General features: G+C 38.6%; 1 protein-coding gene and 1 long non-coding RNA gene across 5 annotated transcripts in view; one reads left to right on the plus strand and one right to left on the minus strand.

Moving 5' to 3' along the window:
* Positions 1-1,732: 1,732 nt before the first annotated feature.
* Positions 1,733-19,388, minus strand: part of Cdk17 (cyclin dependent kinase 17) — a 91,499-nt gene continuing 73,843 nt past the window's right edge. For both annotated transcript variants that reach the window (XM_052165296.1, XM_052165295.1), the window contains 11 exons: positions 16,234-16,348; positions 15,217-15,311; positions 14,559-14,621; positions 12,476-12,599; positions 9,084-9,204; positions 6,876-6,973; positions 6,258-6,363; positions 5,464-5,506; positions 4,582-4,672; positions 3,999-4,076; positions 1,733-3,471 (listed from right to left, as the gene is read on the minus strand). In XM_052165296.1, the coding sequence (XP_052021256.1) occupies positions 3,434-3,471; positions 3,999-4,076; positions 4,582-4,672; positions 5,464-5,506; positions 6,258-6,363; positions 6,876-6,973; positions 9,084-9,204; positions 12,476-12,599; positions 14,559-14,621; positions 15,217-15,311; positions 16,234-16,348 (972 nt within the window). In that variant the 3' untranslated portion in view covers positions 1,733-3,433. The remainder of the gene's footprint in view (positions 3,472-3,998; positions 4,077-4,581; positions 4,673-5,463; positions 5,507-6,257; positions 6,364-6,875; positions 6,974-9,083; positions 9,205-12,475; positions 12,600-14,558; positions 14,622-15,216; positions 15,312-16,233; positions 16,349-19,388) is intronic.
* Positions 17,983-19,344, plus strand: LOC127670787 (uncharacterized). 3 transcript variants are annotated; one of them, XR_007974611.1, is made up of 3 exons: positions 17,983-18,058; positions 18,588-18,665; positions 19,326-19,344. It is a non-coding gene; the product is annotated as an uncharacterized LOC127670787 (long non-coding RNA). The 3 variants fall into 3 exon arrangements; XR_007974610.1 differs by lacking the exon at positions 19,326-19,344 and adding an exon at positions 19,240-19,265; XR_007974612.1 differs by lacking the exons at positions 17,983-18,058; positions 19,326-19,344 and adding exons at positions 18,434-18,509; positions 19,240-19,265.

Genomic DNA, 19,388 nt, shown 5'->3' on the forward strand with positions numbered 1-19,388 from the left:
GGGCTACACAGAGAAACCCTGTCTTGACAAAACCAAAAAAAAAAAAAAAAAAAAGAAAGAAAAGAAAAAGAAAAGAAAAAGAAGGCTATCCCACCTACACCAGCAGCAAAAAATACTTAGAAGGAAATTCAAACATAGAGGGGGAATATTTTAAACTACTAAATAAGCAGAGAGCACCTCGAACTAATGGACCAGGAAAAATATGTTGTTAAGAGAGCAGTACCCACCTTTGGAGAAGGACTTAAGCTCAGGGCACTCCTCACTGTGACCCCAACGTGGGCTCACTGTTTGTCTTTTGTGAAACTGGGAAGCCTTATGCTAAAACTCACATGGAGAGGTTCAAGGGATGCTGGATAGCCTAGAGGTAGTAGTCCAGACACACCCAACCTGCAGTCGGCCAGCTGCCCCGGACCAAGCATAGCTACGATGAAGAATCATGTGTAGCTATTAACCTTGTGAGATTTTTTTGTTTGTTTGTGATTCATTTGATGTAACTTGGCAATAAGACAAAAGGAAACCAAACCCAACCAAACAAAAGACACTTGACATAGGTAATCATAAGTAAGTGTCAATACGGCCTACAATGAACTACATCTTCATGCCTGTGAGAAGAAACATGAAGATGGTACCCACCGTACCAAGGACTGAAGGATGGAGGATTCTCACACAGCATGAGGAATTTAACATAGCTCAGGAGCGTCTCAGAAAGTCAAACACAGAATGAGGTCTGACCCAGCAGCCTTATTTCTAGTGTATACACTCCAAAGAGATAGAGACGGGCCCTCAAGCATGTGTGTAAACATGTGCAATGTTCACTGTGGCAGTATTTACACTGGTCAGTCGCAATGGAACATGAGTCAGTCACGAAGAGAAACTCTGAAAATATTATGTGGAAAGAAATAAGCCAAAGATAAAATGTAAATATGGTATGGCTGCAAGGACAGGAAATATCTAGAATAGGAAAATTCGTAGATATGGAGAGTAAATTAATAGTTTTGAGAAGCTTGGTGGGAGAAATGGTTTATTTTAATGAGTTCAATTTTTTGAAATAGGAAGGCAATTCTGGAAATAAGTCAATGTAACTATTGTGTTGCAAACGCAGTTAATGGCATAAAGAGGTCAAGAAAACCCATTATGAATGGTCATGAGTCTGAAGGGTAGATTCTAACGTGTTATTAAATATTCTTTCAAATCAAGCTGGTAAATGCCCTCCTGAAGGACCCTGGATATGCTGAGGGACAGCGCACCTCTTACCTTCAGAATTCTTGTCAGTTTAAGGGGCTTGTGAGAGTTCCAGGTTCAGTCTTTCCAGGTTTTAAGTCTCTTCTCTGAGGGTCTCCAGGATCAGGAAAGGGCTGGAATGCCAACAAACAAAAGCAACCTGTGCTCGCCGGTTTGTTTGCTAAATGTCTTGGCCAGAAGTCCCTAGACCCCTCAGAAAGGATTTTAAATAATGCCTCTAGGTATCTCTCTACTTTTTATAAGTAAGAATCCAGCTTACTGACAACTAAGGCCAATTTGCAAATCAAGTCGACCAATCGGATGCTTCGTAAATGAAGAATATCATCTCACGAGACCGCAGGAGAGACTAACCAAACAGTCAGCACAGACATAAGTGGCTGTCGATTTCAGCACACTGACATCTTGTGACTTGACAATGATGCCACAAAAGGAAGATGACCCCAGTGTGCACAGCTTTCTTCCCCAATAATGAACAGTGACTCCACAAAAATCACATTTTATATAACACAGAGATTTAGTTATTATAAATTTCAAAACAAATGAAGGAATTTTCACATAATATTTATAACCTTCAAAGTACAATATTAATACACGTCTGTCAGTTAGAAATAACAGCAGTTAGGCTACAGGGCTTAACATAAAACCAGCTGGCAATTGTGAAAAGCAGCAGTGGTCCAATATTCACCATTACACATGAATCTGTTTCTTCCAGAACTTTCTTTTTAAAAAAAAAATTAAAATTTCAGTATTGTGAAATATTAAAATAACATCCCCAAACATGCCACAATCACTATTCACAAATAAAGTTAAAATGAAATATACAAAACCTCACTTAATACTGTTAAATAACAAACAATAAACTACAGGATTTCCTGAACAGAAATGAGAGGACCCTGAATGTTTACAGTGAATGGCAGGACAAAAATTAAGTTATAACTATTTTCATGATATAAGGCAAACACTTACATGACCATTTCAAAATATACCAATTAAAATTTATAGCTGTAAGATGCACTAGCCAATAGTCCTTAAGAAGGAACGCAAATGCCTAAGACACTGTCGCCAACACCAAGTGTCTGTGATGTCCGAGGAGATGCATAATTCAAGTTACACTGTTAGTGTCTCTGATGAGCAGATACTACCCACAATGCTGGAGCAGTCCTCTGGGTTCTTCTTTCTCATTTCTAATTCATCATGGCTCCATTTAAAGACACAGTACAGCTTTCAGCTGATTCCAAGCGAATGTTATTGAAACACACCCAGCCCCCAAGTGAAAGAAAACGGTTCCTCAAAATGAAGTATCATCTAATGAGAGAAATGTGCTTAAGACAAACAGCCGCAAGGCCTTTCCTGTTTGAATGACTTATGTGGCTACATTTTAACTAAGAGCACAGTGTAAAAGCGCTAATCAAGTGTCGGAGCATACAAATGTGCAGTAGACATTTCTAAGAGGAGGAATAGGTAAAAAATAAATAACTCAGTGTTTTAGTTCATTGGTGTGAACCCAAACTGTCGGCTCTTCATTTTCTCGGATCGACGCTCGCATGTTTCAGAAACATACCGTGCTGTCCACCTCTTAGCTACGCTATTGGCCAATGCTCCTAAGAAATTATATGTAGCATGAACTTCGAGTGTTCACGAAGGCTCACTTATTTCACCGCTAAGCAAAGCTAAATATACATTCCAGGAAAACACTGCAGTTTAATTCTTAAACAAACAAACAAACAAACAAACAACAACAACAAAAAATGCAGCAGTCAAACAATTTGTGAGGAGAAACAGATGCGTTCACATATAATAAAGCCACTGCAACTTCTTCAGGCATTCAACTGTTGTGTTAAATAAACAGACAGTAGTTATTTAGCAGCAATGATTCCGCAAATAAATAATGCACTGTGTTTCTCAGTCCTGCACAAATCTGCAGCTACAGTTACATTTGATAGCTGTAACCTACTGGCTCTACGGGCAGAGAAGACCTTAAAACCAACTGTACAAAAAAAAAAAATATTGTCACACTGTGACAACAAATATAAAAACAATCTGTAGGTCTGAAATAAAAAGACTCCACTGGGAAGAGGACAGTGCAGACACACGGAGATCCCAAGTCCAGCACAAGAAATGAATGCCTTCAGCTCTGAGTCCATGGCTGCAAAGAAAGGCTGGGGCTGGGCTTGAGACCAAGTTACCAGACTTAAAAGAGCATGCTCTGTCTTCTGTTCTTCCCATGTCCTAAAATATAAAGTCATTTTATGAGGCGGTTCAAGGTTCAGTTTTTTTTATCCCACATACAGCATTTGGTGACTCTAGGAAGCTAACGTTCCCACCAGCAAACGCTAAGATTCCACGGTAAGCGTGCTCGGCACTGTCTTAAGTGACCTTTGTGGTGACGGGGTCAGTCTACAGCTTCTAGGCTTCCAAATGACGAAGCTGATGACTAGGCAATGCACAAGCTGTGTCTTCTGCCTCGGGCACCAGGGATGGCGTGTGCAGTGCTCAGGCCAGGTCACTTGTCAAAGGTCTCTGTGCCATCTGTGGCTCTCAGGATCCCTCACTCGACTGAATCACATTTCTCTCTGAAGAGTTACTGAGCTGCCCACGTCAGACTGAGCAGCAAGTATGTGCAATTCTAAACATACAGAGTTGTGGGATGCACTGTACATTTTTTTTTACATCCATAATTTTACTTTATAAACCCAAAGCTTGGCTCCACGCAAAAATTCATGATCGACATGTGAAATGGTTTATGACAAACACACCTGTCTCTGGATAGGAAGAATTTCGAAAACCCGGGTCCTTTTGCAACTGAATCTCTTTCAAACTGAATATTGATATGCCTAAAATGAACAGACAGAAATTACCAGCTATTAATGACAAATCTAGGTCAACTGTAATTATTCAAAAAGCGCATAACGATTCAACATCAAACATCCATACCATGCCCCCAAAGTTATAGCCCCACAGAAAGATTTCCCATTTGTCCCTATGTTCTAAACAGAAAACAAAATTTTATGCGAGAAGTCGCGTGGATTTTCTGATGGGTTTTGCTACCGACTGTTCTGAGACCCTCAGTTAACAAGCTAAGGATGATGTTGCCAGCATATTCTAATTTAAATCAAAAAACATTAATGATTCACACTCGATATGACGGCTTTTGTAATGTACTCAGTATTCCAAGACATGAACAAGAAAATCTTCCTTGGAAAAATTAGGATCTGATCACAAAAAAAGACTAAAATCCTAGCTATAAAAATCAACAACCACCTCTTTTTAAATCCATAAACCCCCCTATTCTCAATCCTAGACAAACGAAGAGAAGGAACAAGCGTGAGGGCTTCTTACTTTCTGGCAAAGCATGTATCCTTGGTCCTAGACTTCGGAAGTATACGTGTTTCATGGCCTCTTCTGCGGGAACCCTTTTCTTAGATTCATACTGAAAGAAAGCAAAAAGCACTTCATTAACCTTCCGCCTAATTACAGTAAAAAGTTGAAGAAGGATAAATGAGTATTTAGAACTACTTTAAAAAAATTCCTTATTACTTAATATGACAATTTTCTAACATCACTTTAGGGTCCTCCAAATACACTCAAAGTATGAGAATAATTCTATCTCAATTCCATATCTCCTAGCTAAGCCTCCAAATAAAAAATTAGATTCTTATATTTTTCTAAAGTGATGAAAAATTAAGATATTCAACTGTGAAATGGGCTGACGGAAGCATGCCCAGTGCCTTTATTCCCGACATTGTCAACAGATAAAGCCCTCTGTTGATACAACATAGATTTGCTCAAGATGTTCATGCTTCCAACTCCAAGAGACAAATCACGAATCACGACTGTTCTAGGTGGAGGCTAATTCCCCAATTCCCAGACTCTTTTTGTTGTCTGTTTCTACAATGAACATTCTGGCCAGTGAGACATGGGAAAAGCCAATGCTCTCTAGATGTGAGAGAGCTTGTGGCTACTGCCACCCTGTCTTCCTGCTCTGGAGAAAAGCGAAGAGGGCTGCTAGAACTCCGGCACGGCGGCAAGCACCAGGAGGCGGGGACACAGAGCATGGACCGCAAAGAACGCAACCTGAGCTGGCTGAAGCCTTCTAGAAGGATCATAATCATCTTATTGTTGCTAATAGTATTTGAGAGGGTTACTATTGATTCTATTTTTCCTATGAGGAAAGAGACACTTAATGATCCATTTAACTTTATAAAATAAGGTGTGACTTACCTGAAGAAATTTTGTTATCAACTCTATTCCTTCAGAATCTAACCTAGAAACAAAAAATAAAACAAACCAAAACAAGTGTCCATTTATCTTTTATGATAGAAACTTTTCAGATTATTTTCCAAATGCTTCCGTTTACCAAATTTAAGTGCCCTAAGATAACTATCTTTACTGCTTTTGAAGACCCGAGTGTGTTTACCACTAAAAGTTCATCTTGCCATTGGCTTGAGAACAAATCAGGAATGGACTGCCATTCACAATTTCAGTATTCAAGACAAATTACTAATAATATAGAAATTTTGAGGTTAGCATTCTATCCCCAAAGTAAACTCTATTATAAGGAAAGTTTACATAGGTTACAAATATTCAGTGTGCCAATGAAGGCAAGCATACCAAAATATCACTGTCCTAGCATATAGGTAAAAACATTGAGACAGTGAGCCCAAAATATATCATAGGGTTCAAAATAGAAACAAGCCATCAAGAAAATCATATAAAACAACCTGCTAAGCAGTGGCTACTAGGGGTATACGACACCAATGACATAGCCAGTGACATAATTCCTAGGCAGGAGTGCTACCTTGACCTTTGTCAAGCACTACATTGGCTCTGGAATTCTAATATATGCATTCTATATTCATTTTACAGCTCAATTCTATTTACATGTTTTGGTTATTTTTGGCCATTGATTTATAAAATTATTACATCAAAGAAAGGGATAAACTGAATGCGCTTGGACATGAAGGAAGTGCACTGAGTCATGAGAGCCTGGCCCCTCCCACTTAAGGAAAAAATACCTGGGTGCATGATTAATTAGAGGTTGTGGCTTGTATTTTGGGAAGTTGTAGTTCTTGAATTCATCATTTGAAGAAACACCTGGCCAAGTTTCCTGAGATGGAGTTCCTGAATTAAAAGAATAAATTCATGATAAGCATTTATTTAAATTATATGTGTGCAAACATATATATTAACAGGCATAAGTAAGAACTATCCTTAAGAACATTATACATTTATTAAATGATTTAACATTTTCAATTGAAATTAAAATACTATTTTGTGTGTGTGTATGTGTGTGTGTGTGTGTGTGTGTGTGTGTACACTTAGGGATAGATACTACATACATACATGCGGACTGGGGCCAATGAATATGCCCTAAATATGATAAAATTCCCTTTCTATCCACATGACTTCACCTACTCTAGGAATAGTTCTTAATACTATGTATAAGGTCAAATCGTCTTTCCTGAAACCTTTATGAAATAAAGTTAAATGAGATGATAGCTTGGAAGGTGCACCTGAAAACAACTCAGCCAACTACAGTTCTTATCAGAATAGCTATGGAAACGGTCCTGAGCTAACTGGTCAACTATGAATCATGGGAGGTGTGAATCATGGGAAAAAGACTTCTTTCTTACCTAGTAGTCGAAATATTAAGTGCAGTTCATCTTCCACAGTTGACCCTGGAAACAGTGGTCTTCCAGAAGCCATTTCAAAGAAAATACAGCCAACTCCCCTTTAAAATGCATCATTAAAAAAAAAAAAAAAAAAGAGGAAAAAAAAATCAATCCATTTACACACTACTGAGCACAAGATATTTTTTCTCAAGATAATCTTTCAGGAGAATTTTAGATCAGGTTCCCAGAAAACTTTCTGTGTAGAATCTTTTGAATCCAACAAGTTTATTAAATTTATAATCTGGACTTACAATGCTACTAATTCTTTCCCCCACTTAAAACCTCTAGCTTTCTTTTATGTAAGATTCTCAGAGAATAAACTAGTGACGGAGTGCCAACTATCACTATGGTAATCTGGGACGTAACAATGGCTAAGGCAGCTCAGAGATAAGTGAATGAGTGATTCGTCCAGAAAGAAGTGAACAAATAATTTGCTCAGAGAGAAGTGAATGAGTGATTTGCAGAGAGAAGTGAATGAGTGATTCTCTCAGAGTGAAGTGAATGAGTGATTCTCTCAGAGTGAAGTGAATGAGTGATTCTCTCAGAGTGAAGTGAATGAGTGATTCGAAGAGAGAAGTGAATGAGTGATTCGAAGAGAGAAGTGAATGAGTGATTCGAAGAGAGAAGTGAATGAGTGATTCTCTCAGAGAGACGTGAATGAGTGATTCCTGCCCGATGCAGGAAGCAGTGACTACAGCAGAGTTTTGCTGCTGGGGACTGTGTAAGGGCGGGAAGAGGAGGCCGAGGCTCAGAGAACAGGCATGATCATTTGGGAACTAGATGGTACGTGGAAGGTTGCCACGCAGTACTTCCACAAGAGCTCACAGCCAATCAAACTACACAAAACTGAAAATAGCACACCAGAAATAAAATGGCACGTTGTTACAGGAAGCAATATGATGGTCCCTCAAACATTCTAAAATACAATTGCTATGGCCCGAGATCTCACTTTGAGATAAATAAGCAAGAGCGCCCAATGCACTGTCTTTAAACACTATGTGCATCCTGTTAAAGTAGCATCACGGACAGTGGTGACAGATGGAAGGGACTAAGAGCTGAACAAGCCAAGTGTGGTGTGCATGCACAACGACCTAAGGGACTAACTACAGATAGTGCTGATGGACTCTCAAGACACCATGGTAACGGAGAAGAGCCAAGTTAAGAAACAGACACACAGATTACGGCAGCGCCTCCCTTGCATGAGGTGCTTGGGACAGGTAAATTCAGAGACAAGAAGTAGTGTGCTGATTACCAGGGACCAAATAAAAATGGCAGGATGGTTTGTCCAACAGGTAAGATTTCAGTTTAAAAGAATACAAGTTTTGGGTTTCGAAAAGGATGGATGGTGGAGATAGTTGTACAACAATGTAATGAACTTAGTGTCTCAAAACCGTACAATTAATTAGACTAGTTAAAATTAGAAACTTTATCTTATACATATTAGAACAGAGTATGAGATTCTATGCGATTGCTCAAGACAGTAAGAGAAACAAGCATTATTAACTTATCAAGACATAAGGAGTATATAATAAACACAGCCACTATTGAGAGAGGAACTGCCTCTGACAGCCAGGACCCTCTCAGGAAAGGACTGATGACAAATCCTTGGGAATTACTAAGCGTGACCCTGCTGGATGAAAAGAGTGTGCTAATGGGCAGGCTGTGAGGAACCCTCAACAGAGCTGGGAGGGTCAGACTTGCTTTGAAGAACAGCAAGGAGAACAACTTTGGGACGTCTACAGATAACTATGAAATGCTGTAACTACTGATCGAGGAAATGCAACTCATCCCATACATAGGCAGCAATGACGCTGGCCAAGCACAAGATACAGCCTCACAGTATCTGTTGGCTGGAGGTGGCTCAGTGGCTACAGTACCGGCCACACAGCATGGGAAGCTGAGTCCAGATTCTCTGCACCCATGCACACAAGTGCTACAGGCCCGAGACAGGGAGATCCCGGGTCTTGCTGGCCTGCTAGCCTGTCCAGGTTCAGTGAAAGACAGTCTCAAACAAACAAACAAATAAACAAATAAAATAGTTTTATTTCCATGCCTCAATTCTTACTCACTGCTCAGAGGCATACTAACTCTTTGAAATAACTCTTTTAAAATAAGTATTTGTCAGTAAGCCCCGTTAACACTATAAATAGCAGCGGCATCTGTATTTACCACATGTCAATCTGTGTCGAGTATTCTGAGGAACCAAGAAGAACATCGGGTGGTCGGTACCACAGCGTGACGACTTCATTTGAGTAGGTCTTTGTGGGAACTGACTTGGCTCTGGCCAGTCCTTGACGGAGAAAACAGAAGAATTAAAAATGCTGAGATCCATTAATATGCTGAAGGTCTTAGCCCTGACTGTCACCATGACCCATGCAAAGAGATGCCAACTCTATGGCATCTTGCAACTTCAAAAAAAGTAGTTTTACGAATTGTGTTGAGTTATGTCGTCCTGGGCCGAGTCAATATTATATAATTAAACTGAACACAGTAATTACACAGTGAGAGACTAGGCTGGGGCAGTGTCTGTCTGAGTTCATCTAAACTTAAGATATTTTCTGTTGGTGAGTCATGATGGCAGAATTATTTCTGACTGGAATTGACCCAAAATAGGTCAATGACGCTGAGGCCCAGTTTACATGCTACAGTTATAAGCAATCTATCACTTCTTAACTCAAATTACACATTTATCTGCTATACTAATTTTTAAAAATTAAAACCTCAAACTCATTGGTATATGACCACTTGGGTTTCACTGGCAATTTCCTTGAGCCTATTTTGAGTTTTCCCTAGAATAAAATTCAGCGGTCTTTGTCCTTTTTTTAATGATGTGAGTGATATGAATAACTTTAGAATAAGAGGCCTTGATACTCTGGGATAACAGCAACGGCTGTAAACAAAAGTCACCCTCATGTGGACTCCACTGTGTCCTGAAAGACAGACCGGCTCACAACCTTCTTGCTTTGCCACTGGTGGAGAGTTAGCGCCCCTAAGCCTCTAGATTGTGGGTACTGAGTTTACATTTGAAGAAACATAACCTTATTTTTATCATCCATTGTTTCAAGTAACAAGGGGACTTGGGCTAAGACTGCTGTTATGTGAAAGCTTTTATGTATCTTACTAGAAAAATTAAAGAAGAAAAATGTCATAAACAGTAATTCAACACTTCATTAAATTGCTGTAATGCTGACATTATTTTAATTACAAATTGTTATCCTAGCATTCCAGCTTGATATAGTCATGCTCAACAAATTATTTTTCCACACATTTTAGTAATTAGCAAGATGTAGGGCAGCTCTCTGACTCTTCCTTGTTTTTTTGAGTCACTATACCATGGTGACCTTGTTTTTTTTTTTTTTGTAAATTTCATTGACTATAATATTGACATTTTCAAAGGAATCAGATTAAGTCAAAAAGGTAGAAATGTAGTTCAGAGACCGTGCTTGCCTCTCTCAAGGCTCTGATTTGATTCCCAGCACCACCATGAGGAAAAAAGGAGGAATCAACAGTGGAGATATCCAAAATCAAACAACACTCATTACTTGAAGCCATATAGGCATTTGCTATGCTGCTGCTGCAACAACAACAACAACAACAACAACAACAACAACAACAGCAACAACAACAGCATGCCAAGAACCAGAAACACGATGACTGTGTTGTAAGATCTGCTTTCTGGAGGGTAAAAGCAAAAATTTAAAGTATTAGATGCAAAGTATTCTCAGATAAAAAATTTTCCATGGTCTTTGACACACCCTTTGCATGATTCCACAAAAGCTGCAGGAAAAGCAGCTTGGCTAAGAGGGGGAGGGGAGCAGGTGCAATTACACGGGAGACAGCACAAGCGGCTCAGGAAGTGGTGACGGAATCTATATAAGCACACAAAATTAACCTGCAGTGTCTGCTTCAATCTCAGGTAGCCAAGAGCAAATCCCTTTCAAACAAGACAAAGCACTAAGCAAACAAATGACCATGGCATATCCAGTATTCAATAAGAATGCGTTTTTTAACTTGTTACTAACAGAATGCTTGAAAAAAAAAAATCTCCTATTTGTGAATGTATCAAACAGTCCTAATGCAAAGCTAACATAACGTATTAAAGTAATTCAAATTCTAAGTATATAACTCAAAAATCAAAACTGCTCATACAAAAAAAAAAGTTTACTTCCTAAAAGCGAAGAGCATGTTACTGTGGTTTATTTTCAGATCCCGTGACATCAGATTAGTTAAAGGGATAAACAGCTGCTAGTTAAGGCAGCAAGCAGATAACAGAAGCAGGCAAATGGCGGTGGGCATAAGGGGGAAGCACCTTTCAGAGGCAGCTTACAGGTCTCAGGACCTGGCATGAGCATTTCAAAATTATTAAAAACCCCAAGTGCTTTTATTTGCACGAATGATTGATATTTACTGTATTTGTAAGCTAAAACTGAGAAAACGTAAAGGTATTTATTTATAGATTAAAAACAAGCCACAATCAGGGGCAGAGGCCCTGTCCTATAATCGTGTAATTCAAGAGACCGGAGCAGGATGATCATGGGTTTGAGAACAAACCCATGTAGGTGTGCAGTGGGACCCTGACTCAAAGACAGGAACAATCTGAACCTCCAATGCTCTCCAGGCTCAACAGGCTGCCTGCAATAACATCTTTATACAAAGTTATTTCCAAGGCAAAAAACAAAACAAACAAACAAACCTTATTATTACTTATTTTAGATTTCATGTTAATAAAGGACAACTGGATACCATTTTCTTTGATACACATGGTATATACAGGACATCAAATTTGTAATTGCTGAAGTAAATATGACAAGAATAAATCCCACAGAGACCACAAGAAAAAGGAGGGCCCTGCACGTGGCCCCACCCCCGGCCAGTCCATCCTCAGCATGGCTCCCTGCATCGAAGGCTCAGGGGACACCTCCAAAGAGGGGACAGAAAGAGCTGGAGGAACAGGAAGTATGCTGAGAGGACAGCGCCCAGAAAAGCCAGGGAAGCTACACCCATGAAACACCAACAAGGCTGCCTCGCTCGGCCTGAAGGACAATTCATCTTCAAGAAAACCAAATGTCAAAGTCTAAATAATCAGTCTATTGGTTCAAAATTTCCTAGAAAAATGGTGATTCTTTTAAAAAAGGATCCTCCCCTGCCCAACAATTTCTCTCTTTAGATTACTGTTGTTTCTGTGTGAGGTCAATGTGTTTTACTATGTTCTTCATTTTATCACAAGAAATACAGCGAATACCCTGCCCTGAATACCCTCCTCACACCAAGGAACCAGCGACTCTTACTTCTTACTGGCGCCGAGTCCTCGGTGCAAAGAGTGGCCCAGGAGAAAGCAAGGAGCAACAGTGATTCTGAGACCCTGGAAAGTCTTGGAAGCTCGAGAGGTCTAAGCACGCTAGAGGTCATCACTAATAAACCATCCACCTCAATTCCATCACATATCTCTGAGCTACAGAGAACACGTCAAAACGCACAGAAAGTGACGGCACTCTGCGACAACGGTGGTTTTTCTCTCTCAGCCACCTGGAAGTATTTACAAATATCTTATCTCTCCATACCAAAGTCAGCCAGCTTTAGTTCTCCCCGCTCATTAATGAGGAGGTTCTGTGGTTTCAAGTCCCGGTGCAATACTTTTCTTCTGTGGCAATATGCCAAACCACGGAGAATTTGGTACAGGAACAGCTACAGAAACAAATGAAAAGCAGTCTTAAAAGATAATGTAACGAACGGGTCTTGCTATAGAGAAAAATCAAGAAATTAAAGCCAATTCAAGTGACATCTTTTTCTCTTACAGCTATTTTATGAATTTGATTGCTCATTGTTTATAAAACATCAACTAGGTTTTAACCCATTGAGAACCAGGGAAATAAATACTACAAATGAAACTTCGAATAGCAGCAGTTCATTGCTTGGAGGCCTATAGCTTGATTATAAAATTCTGTTGTAACAATGAACCAAACCCTGCCACTGATTTCCTCCTTCCAACACACACACACACACACACACCACACACCACACCACACACACACACACACACACACACACACACAAGCATGCACACAAATACTTCCCTGATCTGGGGCAGCATCAACTTAAAAGGGCATCATATTTGGTGGGTTTTCAGAAGAGCCAAGCTATCAGAAGAGAAAGGTGCTGTGCAGCTCTGGCAAGCCATTTGCTATAAAAATAAGCGGCTCCTCCCCCACCTCCTGTGCACTAGACTTCGAGTGCCTCCTACTCACTCTCCAAACTCCACTGTGACTCAGAAAGGGCCCTGGCACTATTGTGCTCTGAAGGACGAGAAAAGGGACTCCTGTGAGGTTAATGGCCAAGGGCTTTTGTGTATTCTAGAAGAAGGAAAGCATTTTGATTCTTTGTGGTTAGGAAAAAAAGAGGCTGCATTCAGCAGAAGCAGTGTCTTTAGGTCACTGCAGAGGATGCGGAGAGGCCAGAATGAATTCTCAGAAGCAGTTTCCAGAGTTGGTACTGCCACGTTCTGAAAACTCCAGAATTATTATCTCAGTACCTGTCATCCTTGGAAGACGTGAAGTGTAATTTTAACAGACAGACAATAAAACGCTTCCCACCTAGAGCTGCCACGTGGACCTAACTTAAAAAGCAGGGACTCTGCAAACCTTTATCAAATCATGACAGCTAAACCCGATTCTCTTTCCAAATTATTGCGATAAGTAGAAAAAAATTAGCTGAACAAAAATATACAAATGCTATTCATAACATATTATAAAATATGATGAAATATTTTCTAAAAACCCTCACAGAATGTCTGGAAAGCCATTCAAAGCCCTGGTCTTAGCACTGTATGAGTCTGTCTTCGGAGCTCTCTGTTAGTAACTCAAACTGGCTTTCCCCTGTTTTCACCAGATTACTATTTAAAGAAAAAAAAGTTAAATTTACTACCTACAGAATTAGAAATGTCTCAGCCACACATGACACACTGCCTCCTTCCAAAATAGGTCCCAGGAACTGCTCATTTTGCATAAATAAATCTTTGATAAATTTATAGGGTATGCCAGTCAGGTCAAAGACAACTGTTGTGAAAATTCAGCCATGCTAAATGCTTTTATTTAACTAACTTTTGAGTTTCATCTGATACTGGCTATCTTAGCAAACTTCTCCAGCGCTACTTGAATTATTAGACAGCTAATGCTAAGAAAACATACCGATTTTCTCTTCTGATCACACGGATCTATATTTCTAGCACAGCTATCAAGCCACCTATACGTTTCTGACCTTGTCCGATTGACTATTTTAAATACTACTTTAAATATATTAGTGAAGTTTATCCTTCAAAGGGTTGTTCACAGTATATACCCATCATTTGTATTTATTTTAAGGGCTTTTTTATACAGAATATACTTGGATATGCATCCTACAAATGAAAGAATGAATTGTTGTCAAAGAAAATGTCAAAAATGTAAAAGACCTTTAAAATGAAGTAGCACTCTAATCGGCCTGATTTTTAACAGCTATAGTACAGTCAACAGACGCCGGCTAAATATGCTCAGACGGCAGTAACCTCAAAACACCAATGGGAAATTACTTATGAGGCCAGGCTATTTGCCTGGGGAGTCCAGTCCAGCTGTGGTTTACACGAGGCTTAGAAGTACGTGAGAAACATACCTTGACATTGTGCATGCTCATGATGTTCCCGCAGTCATCCATGTACTGCTTCAGGTCTTTGTCCTGAAAAGATGCGGCACTTTACCATGTGACACCATTTTGGGAAGGCATGGCTGGTTAACTTAGGAGCTTTCTTTTTTCTTAAATATTTACTTATCTGTTGGGGCACACACATATGTGCCACGGCATACGTGTGGGGGTCCAAGGCTAACTCCAGGGGGTTGATTCTATTCTATGTAAGTTCCAGGGACAGAACTGAGGTTGTCAGTCATGGTGGGAAACACCTTCATACCATGGAGCCATTTGCCCAGCCCAGTGGTGTTGATTATTAATTATTATTATTATTGCTGTTGTTGCTGTTATTGTTGTTGTTGTTGTTATTATTATTATTATTAATCTTTTTGCAATCCAGTCTTTATCCCTCTCCCAGTCCCAGTCTGCCCTCTAACTGTTCCTCATCCCATACCCACCCCTGTCTCCAAGAGGATGTCCCCACCCCATCAGCCCTCCCCTCTCCCTTTTCAAAGAAACATACAGAATTCATTATATCACATTTAAACACCAACAGTTAAACAACAATGTCCCTGAGGCTGCTAAAAGGTCCAACTGTCTATTATATTCAAGTAAAACAGAATGCTAAATTTTATTAAATGCTTACCAGGTACTCAAAGACCAGAGTCAAAGATTTGTCGGTGTGAACAATGTCGTGCAAGGTTACTATATTTGCATGTTTTAAATCCTTTAACAGTGAAACTGAAAAAAAAAACAAAAAACAAAAACAAAAAAAAGAAAGAAATGGAATGAATTATTTAGTCTGTGGTAACCGGTCTATAAGAGCCCAGAGGTTTGAACCAAAGTTGACTGTGTTTAAGATAAAGCCCAAAGTTGAAAGCAGGACTGAGAGTGGAGACAGCGAGGGTGCAGGACTGACGGTGGAGGCGCGGTTCCTTTCTTTGGGTGTGTGCTGTGAGTCTGACACGTGCTTCCTCAAACCGTCCCAGGTTACAACCCTAACCTAACTTCCCGACCACGGTTTAAAGCTCTGACACTAACTGTGATATACAGCACAGGAGGTCATTTATTCCATGGTTTTTTGTGCTTTTTCTTTTGCCCTTTTTTTCTTCCTGTTTGTTTTAATTTTATCTTAATATTTTTTATACGTCTCCTGGGATTTTAATGAGACAGAAAGCCACAGTGTGGTTGGGTGAGTGAAGAAGTGGGGAGGAGCTGGCGGGCGACGAGGCGTGGGGACCATCATCAGAATGTACTGTATGTGCTGGGTATATTTTCAATTAAAAAACTGACTTTTAAAAACCAAATGGTCATGTTTAAATGCTATTTGTATTTCATATTTAGTAAAATTTATTGATGTAGCTAATTTATAGTTGCCATGGTCTCTCCATAACAATACAAACATTTTTCTAGGTCAATATTTATCTGTCAGAGATTTGAACGGCTTTCTAAGTATTTCACTGTAAGTTATATAATAATCACTATAAGTTATATAATAATACAACTGACTAATTCCTTTCTGTTGAGTATTTTGGTTTTAAAAAACCAACACTTGCAAGATCCAAAAATGACTTCCAGTCATTTTTGTGTCTATACCCGAGCACTCTTTACAAACAGTACTCTTAATATGATTTGAACCAAAGGTCCTATGGAAACACCATACCTTCTCTTATAGCTGTACACGGGGCGCCTTCTTCATGTTCCAAGCGGATCTCTTTCAATGCCACCAAATTCTCTGTCAATTTACTTCTTCCTTTATATACTGTTGCATATGTGCCCTATAAAATACATGTTGCAGGACATATTTAAAGTGTGACGGCTGCCAGCATGGCACTGCCTGCCTCTACTCGGAGCACCTGGGGGACAGAGGGACTCGGAAGCCAACCTAACCCGCACAGTGAGTTACAGGGCAGCCGGGGCTACGTGGGGAGGCTCTGCTCAAAAATGGTAAGAAGAACTTAACCTCAATTTCTAACTTCCAAGCATATTAAAGTATGTCTTATTAAAGACAAAACAAAAAAACAACACCTTATTTGGTTTTTCTTACAGGCACCCAACATCAATATCCCTACCATACTATGGTGGTTCCAAAATATAAAAATGCATTTCCTTTATTCTTGTGTTATTTCAGATTAACCGCTAGATCGATGGATTTAATATCAAAGGCACTTAGGTAATGATATATAAAAACCACAGGGCACTGTGCACTTTCAATGAAAATGTAATGATAACGTTCAATCACAAAAACCTGATCCAGACCTTCATGTTCCTCAGAATCCATGCACCTTATCTCTCCTTTAAAAAGCTCCCTTACGGCTTGCCTGCACCCTTTCTTCCTGTGGATCACAGGCCATTTATAAATCAATAGCAGTACAGGCTGAAGACGCAAGCTGGAGAAAGCTAGAGCCTTCAGAATTTTCTCACCTTTGGTGAAGCACCTTAATCTCTACAGCTAGTTCTCTGAACTCATACAGTTTCCATGCTGCCAGAGACTCCATGAGTAAACAGTGGACAGACACCTATTCCATTACTCACAGAGCGCAGCATTTGTGCTTCATCAAAAGACTACTAAAAATATTAATTTCATCTTACCTGATGGAAGGTTTCAAGGACTGAGAAAATTTATTCCATCCAGTTACGTGATCATTTCAGAGTGAGGTATATAGTCTTTCAGGTAATATCATAGGTCATTGCAGAAATCAGTAGATAATCTTTTAGGTAATAGCGGTCATTTCAGGGTTAGGTATATGATATTTTAGGTAATAGTGGTCATTTCTGAATTCAGTATATAGTCTTAGGTAATAGCGGTCACTGAAGAGTTAGGTATATGATATTTTATGTAACAGCAGTCATTTCTGAATTAAGTATCTAGTCTTTTAGGTAATAGCGGTCATTTCAGAATTTGGTATATAATCTTTTAGGTAATTGTGGTCATTGAGAATTTGGTATATAGTTTTTTAGGTAACAGCAGTTATTTCAGAGTTAGGTATATGATATTTTAGATAATAGTGGTCATTTCAGAATTCAGTAGTCTTTTAGGTAATAGCGGTCATTTCAGGGTTCAGTATATATAGCCTTTTTGGTAATAGTGGTCATTGCAGAATTCGGTATCTAGTCTTTTAGGTAATTGTGGTCATTGCAGAATTTGGTATATAGTCTTTTAGATAATAGCTGTCATTTCAGAATTTGGTATATAGTCTTTTAGGTAATAGATGTCATTTCAGAGTTCAGTATGTAGTATCTTAAGAAATAGCGGTCATTTCAGAGTTAGATATATAGTCTTTTGGATAATAGCTGTCATTTAAGAGTTTGGTATATAATCTTTTAGGTAATAGGAGTAATTTCAGAGTTAGGTATATGATATTTTAGGTAATAGCGGTCATTTCAAAATTAAGTATCTAGTCTTTTAGGTAATAGCAGTTATTTCAGAGTTAGGTATGTGATATTTTAGGTAAAAGCAGTCACTTCAGAATTCAGTAGTCTTTTAGGTAATAGCGGTCATTTCAGGGTTCAGTATATATAGCCTTTTTGGTAATAGTGGTCATTGCAGAATTCAGTATCTAGTCTTTTAGGTAATTGTGGTCATTGCAGAATTTGGTATATAGTCTTTTAGATAATAGCTGTCATTTCAGAATTTGGTATATAGTCTTTTAGGTAATAGATGTCATTTCAGAGTTCAGTATGTAGTATCTTAAGAAATAGCGGTCATTTCAGAGTTAGATATATATAGTCTTTTAGATAATAGCTGTCATTTAAGAGTTTGGTGTATAATCTTTTAGGTAATAGGAGTAATTTCAGAGTTAGGTATATGATATTTTAGGTAATAGCGGTCATTTCAAAATTAAGTATCTAGTCTTTTAGGTAATAGCAGTTATTTCAGAGTTAGGTATGTGATATTTTAGGTAAAAGCAGTCACTTCAGAATTCAGTAGTCTTTTAGGTAATAGCGGTCATTTCAGAATTCGGTATAAGATATTTTAGGTAATAGCAGTCACTTCAGAATTCGGTAGTCTTTTAGGTAATAGCGGTCATTTCAGAATTCGGTATAAGATATTTTAGGTAAGAGCAGTCACTTCAGAATTCGGTAGTCTTTTAGGTAATAGCGGTCATTTCAGAATTCGGTATAAGATATTTTAGGTAATAGCAGTCACTTCAGAATTCGGTAGTCTTTTAGGTAATAGCGATCATTTCAGAATTTGGTATAAGATATTTTAGGTAATAGTGGCCATTTCAGAGTTAGGTATATGGTATTTTAGGTAATAGCAGTCATTTCAGAATTAGGTATCTAATCTTTTAGGTAATAGCGGTCATTTCAGATTTTGCCATATAATATCTTAGGTAATAGCAGTCATTTCAGATTTTGGTATATAATCATTTAAGTAATAGTGGTCATTTCAGAATTTGGTATATAATAACTTAGGTAATAGCGGTCATTTCAGAATTTGGTATATAATAACTTAGGTAATAGTGGTCATTTCAGAATTTGGTATATAATAACTTATGTAATAGCGGTCATTTCAGAATTTGGTATATAATAACTTAGGTAATAGCGGTCATTTCAGAATTTGGTATATAATAACTTAGGTAATAGCGGTCATTTCAGAATTTGGTATATAATATCTTAGGTAATAGCGGTCAGTTCAGAGTTAATTCAGTATGTAGTCTTTTAGGTAATAGTGGTCATTTCAGAATTTGGTATATAATATCTTAGGTAATAGTGGTCAGTTCAGAGTTAATTCAGTATATAGTCTTTTAGGTAATAGTGGTCATTTCAGAATTTGGTATATATTCTTTTAGGTAATATCTACAGCCTTTATTT

Source organism: Apodemus sylvaticus, chromosome 20 (assembly GCF_947179515.1).
Source record: "Apodemus sylvaticus chromosome 20, mApoSyl1.1, whole genome shotgun sequence".
Lineage (NCBI taxonomy): Eukaryota > Metazoa > Chordata > Mammalia > Rodentia > Muridae > Apodemus > Apodemus sylvaticus.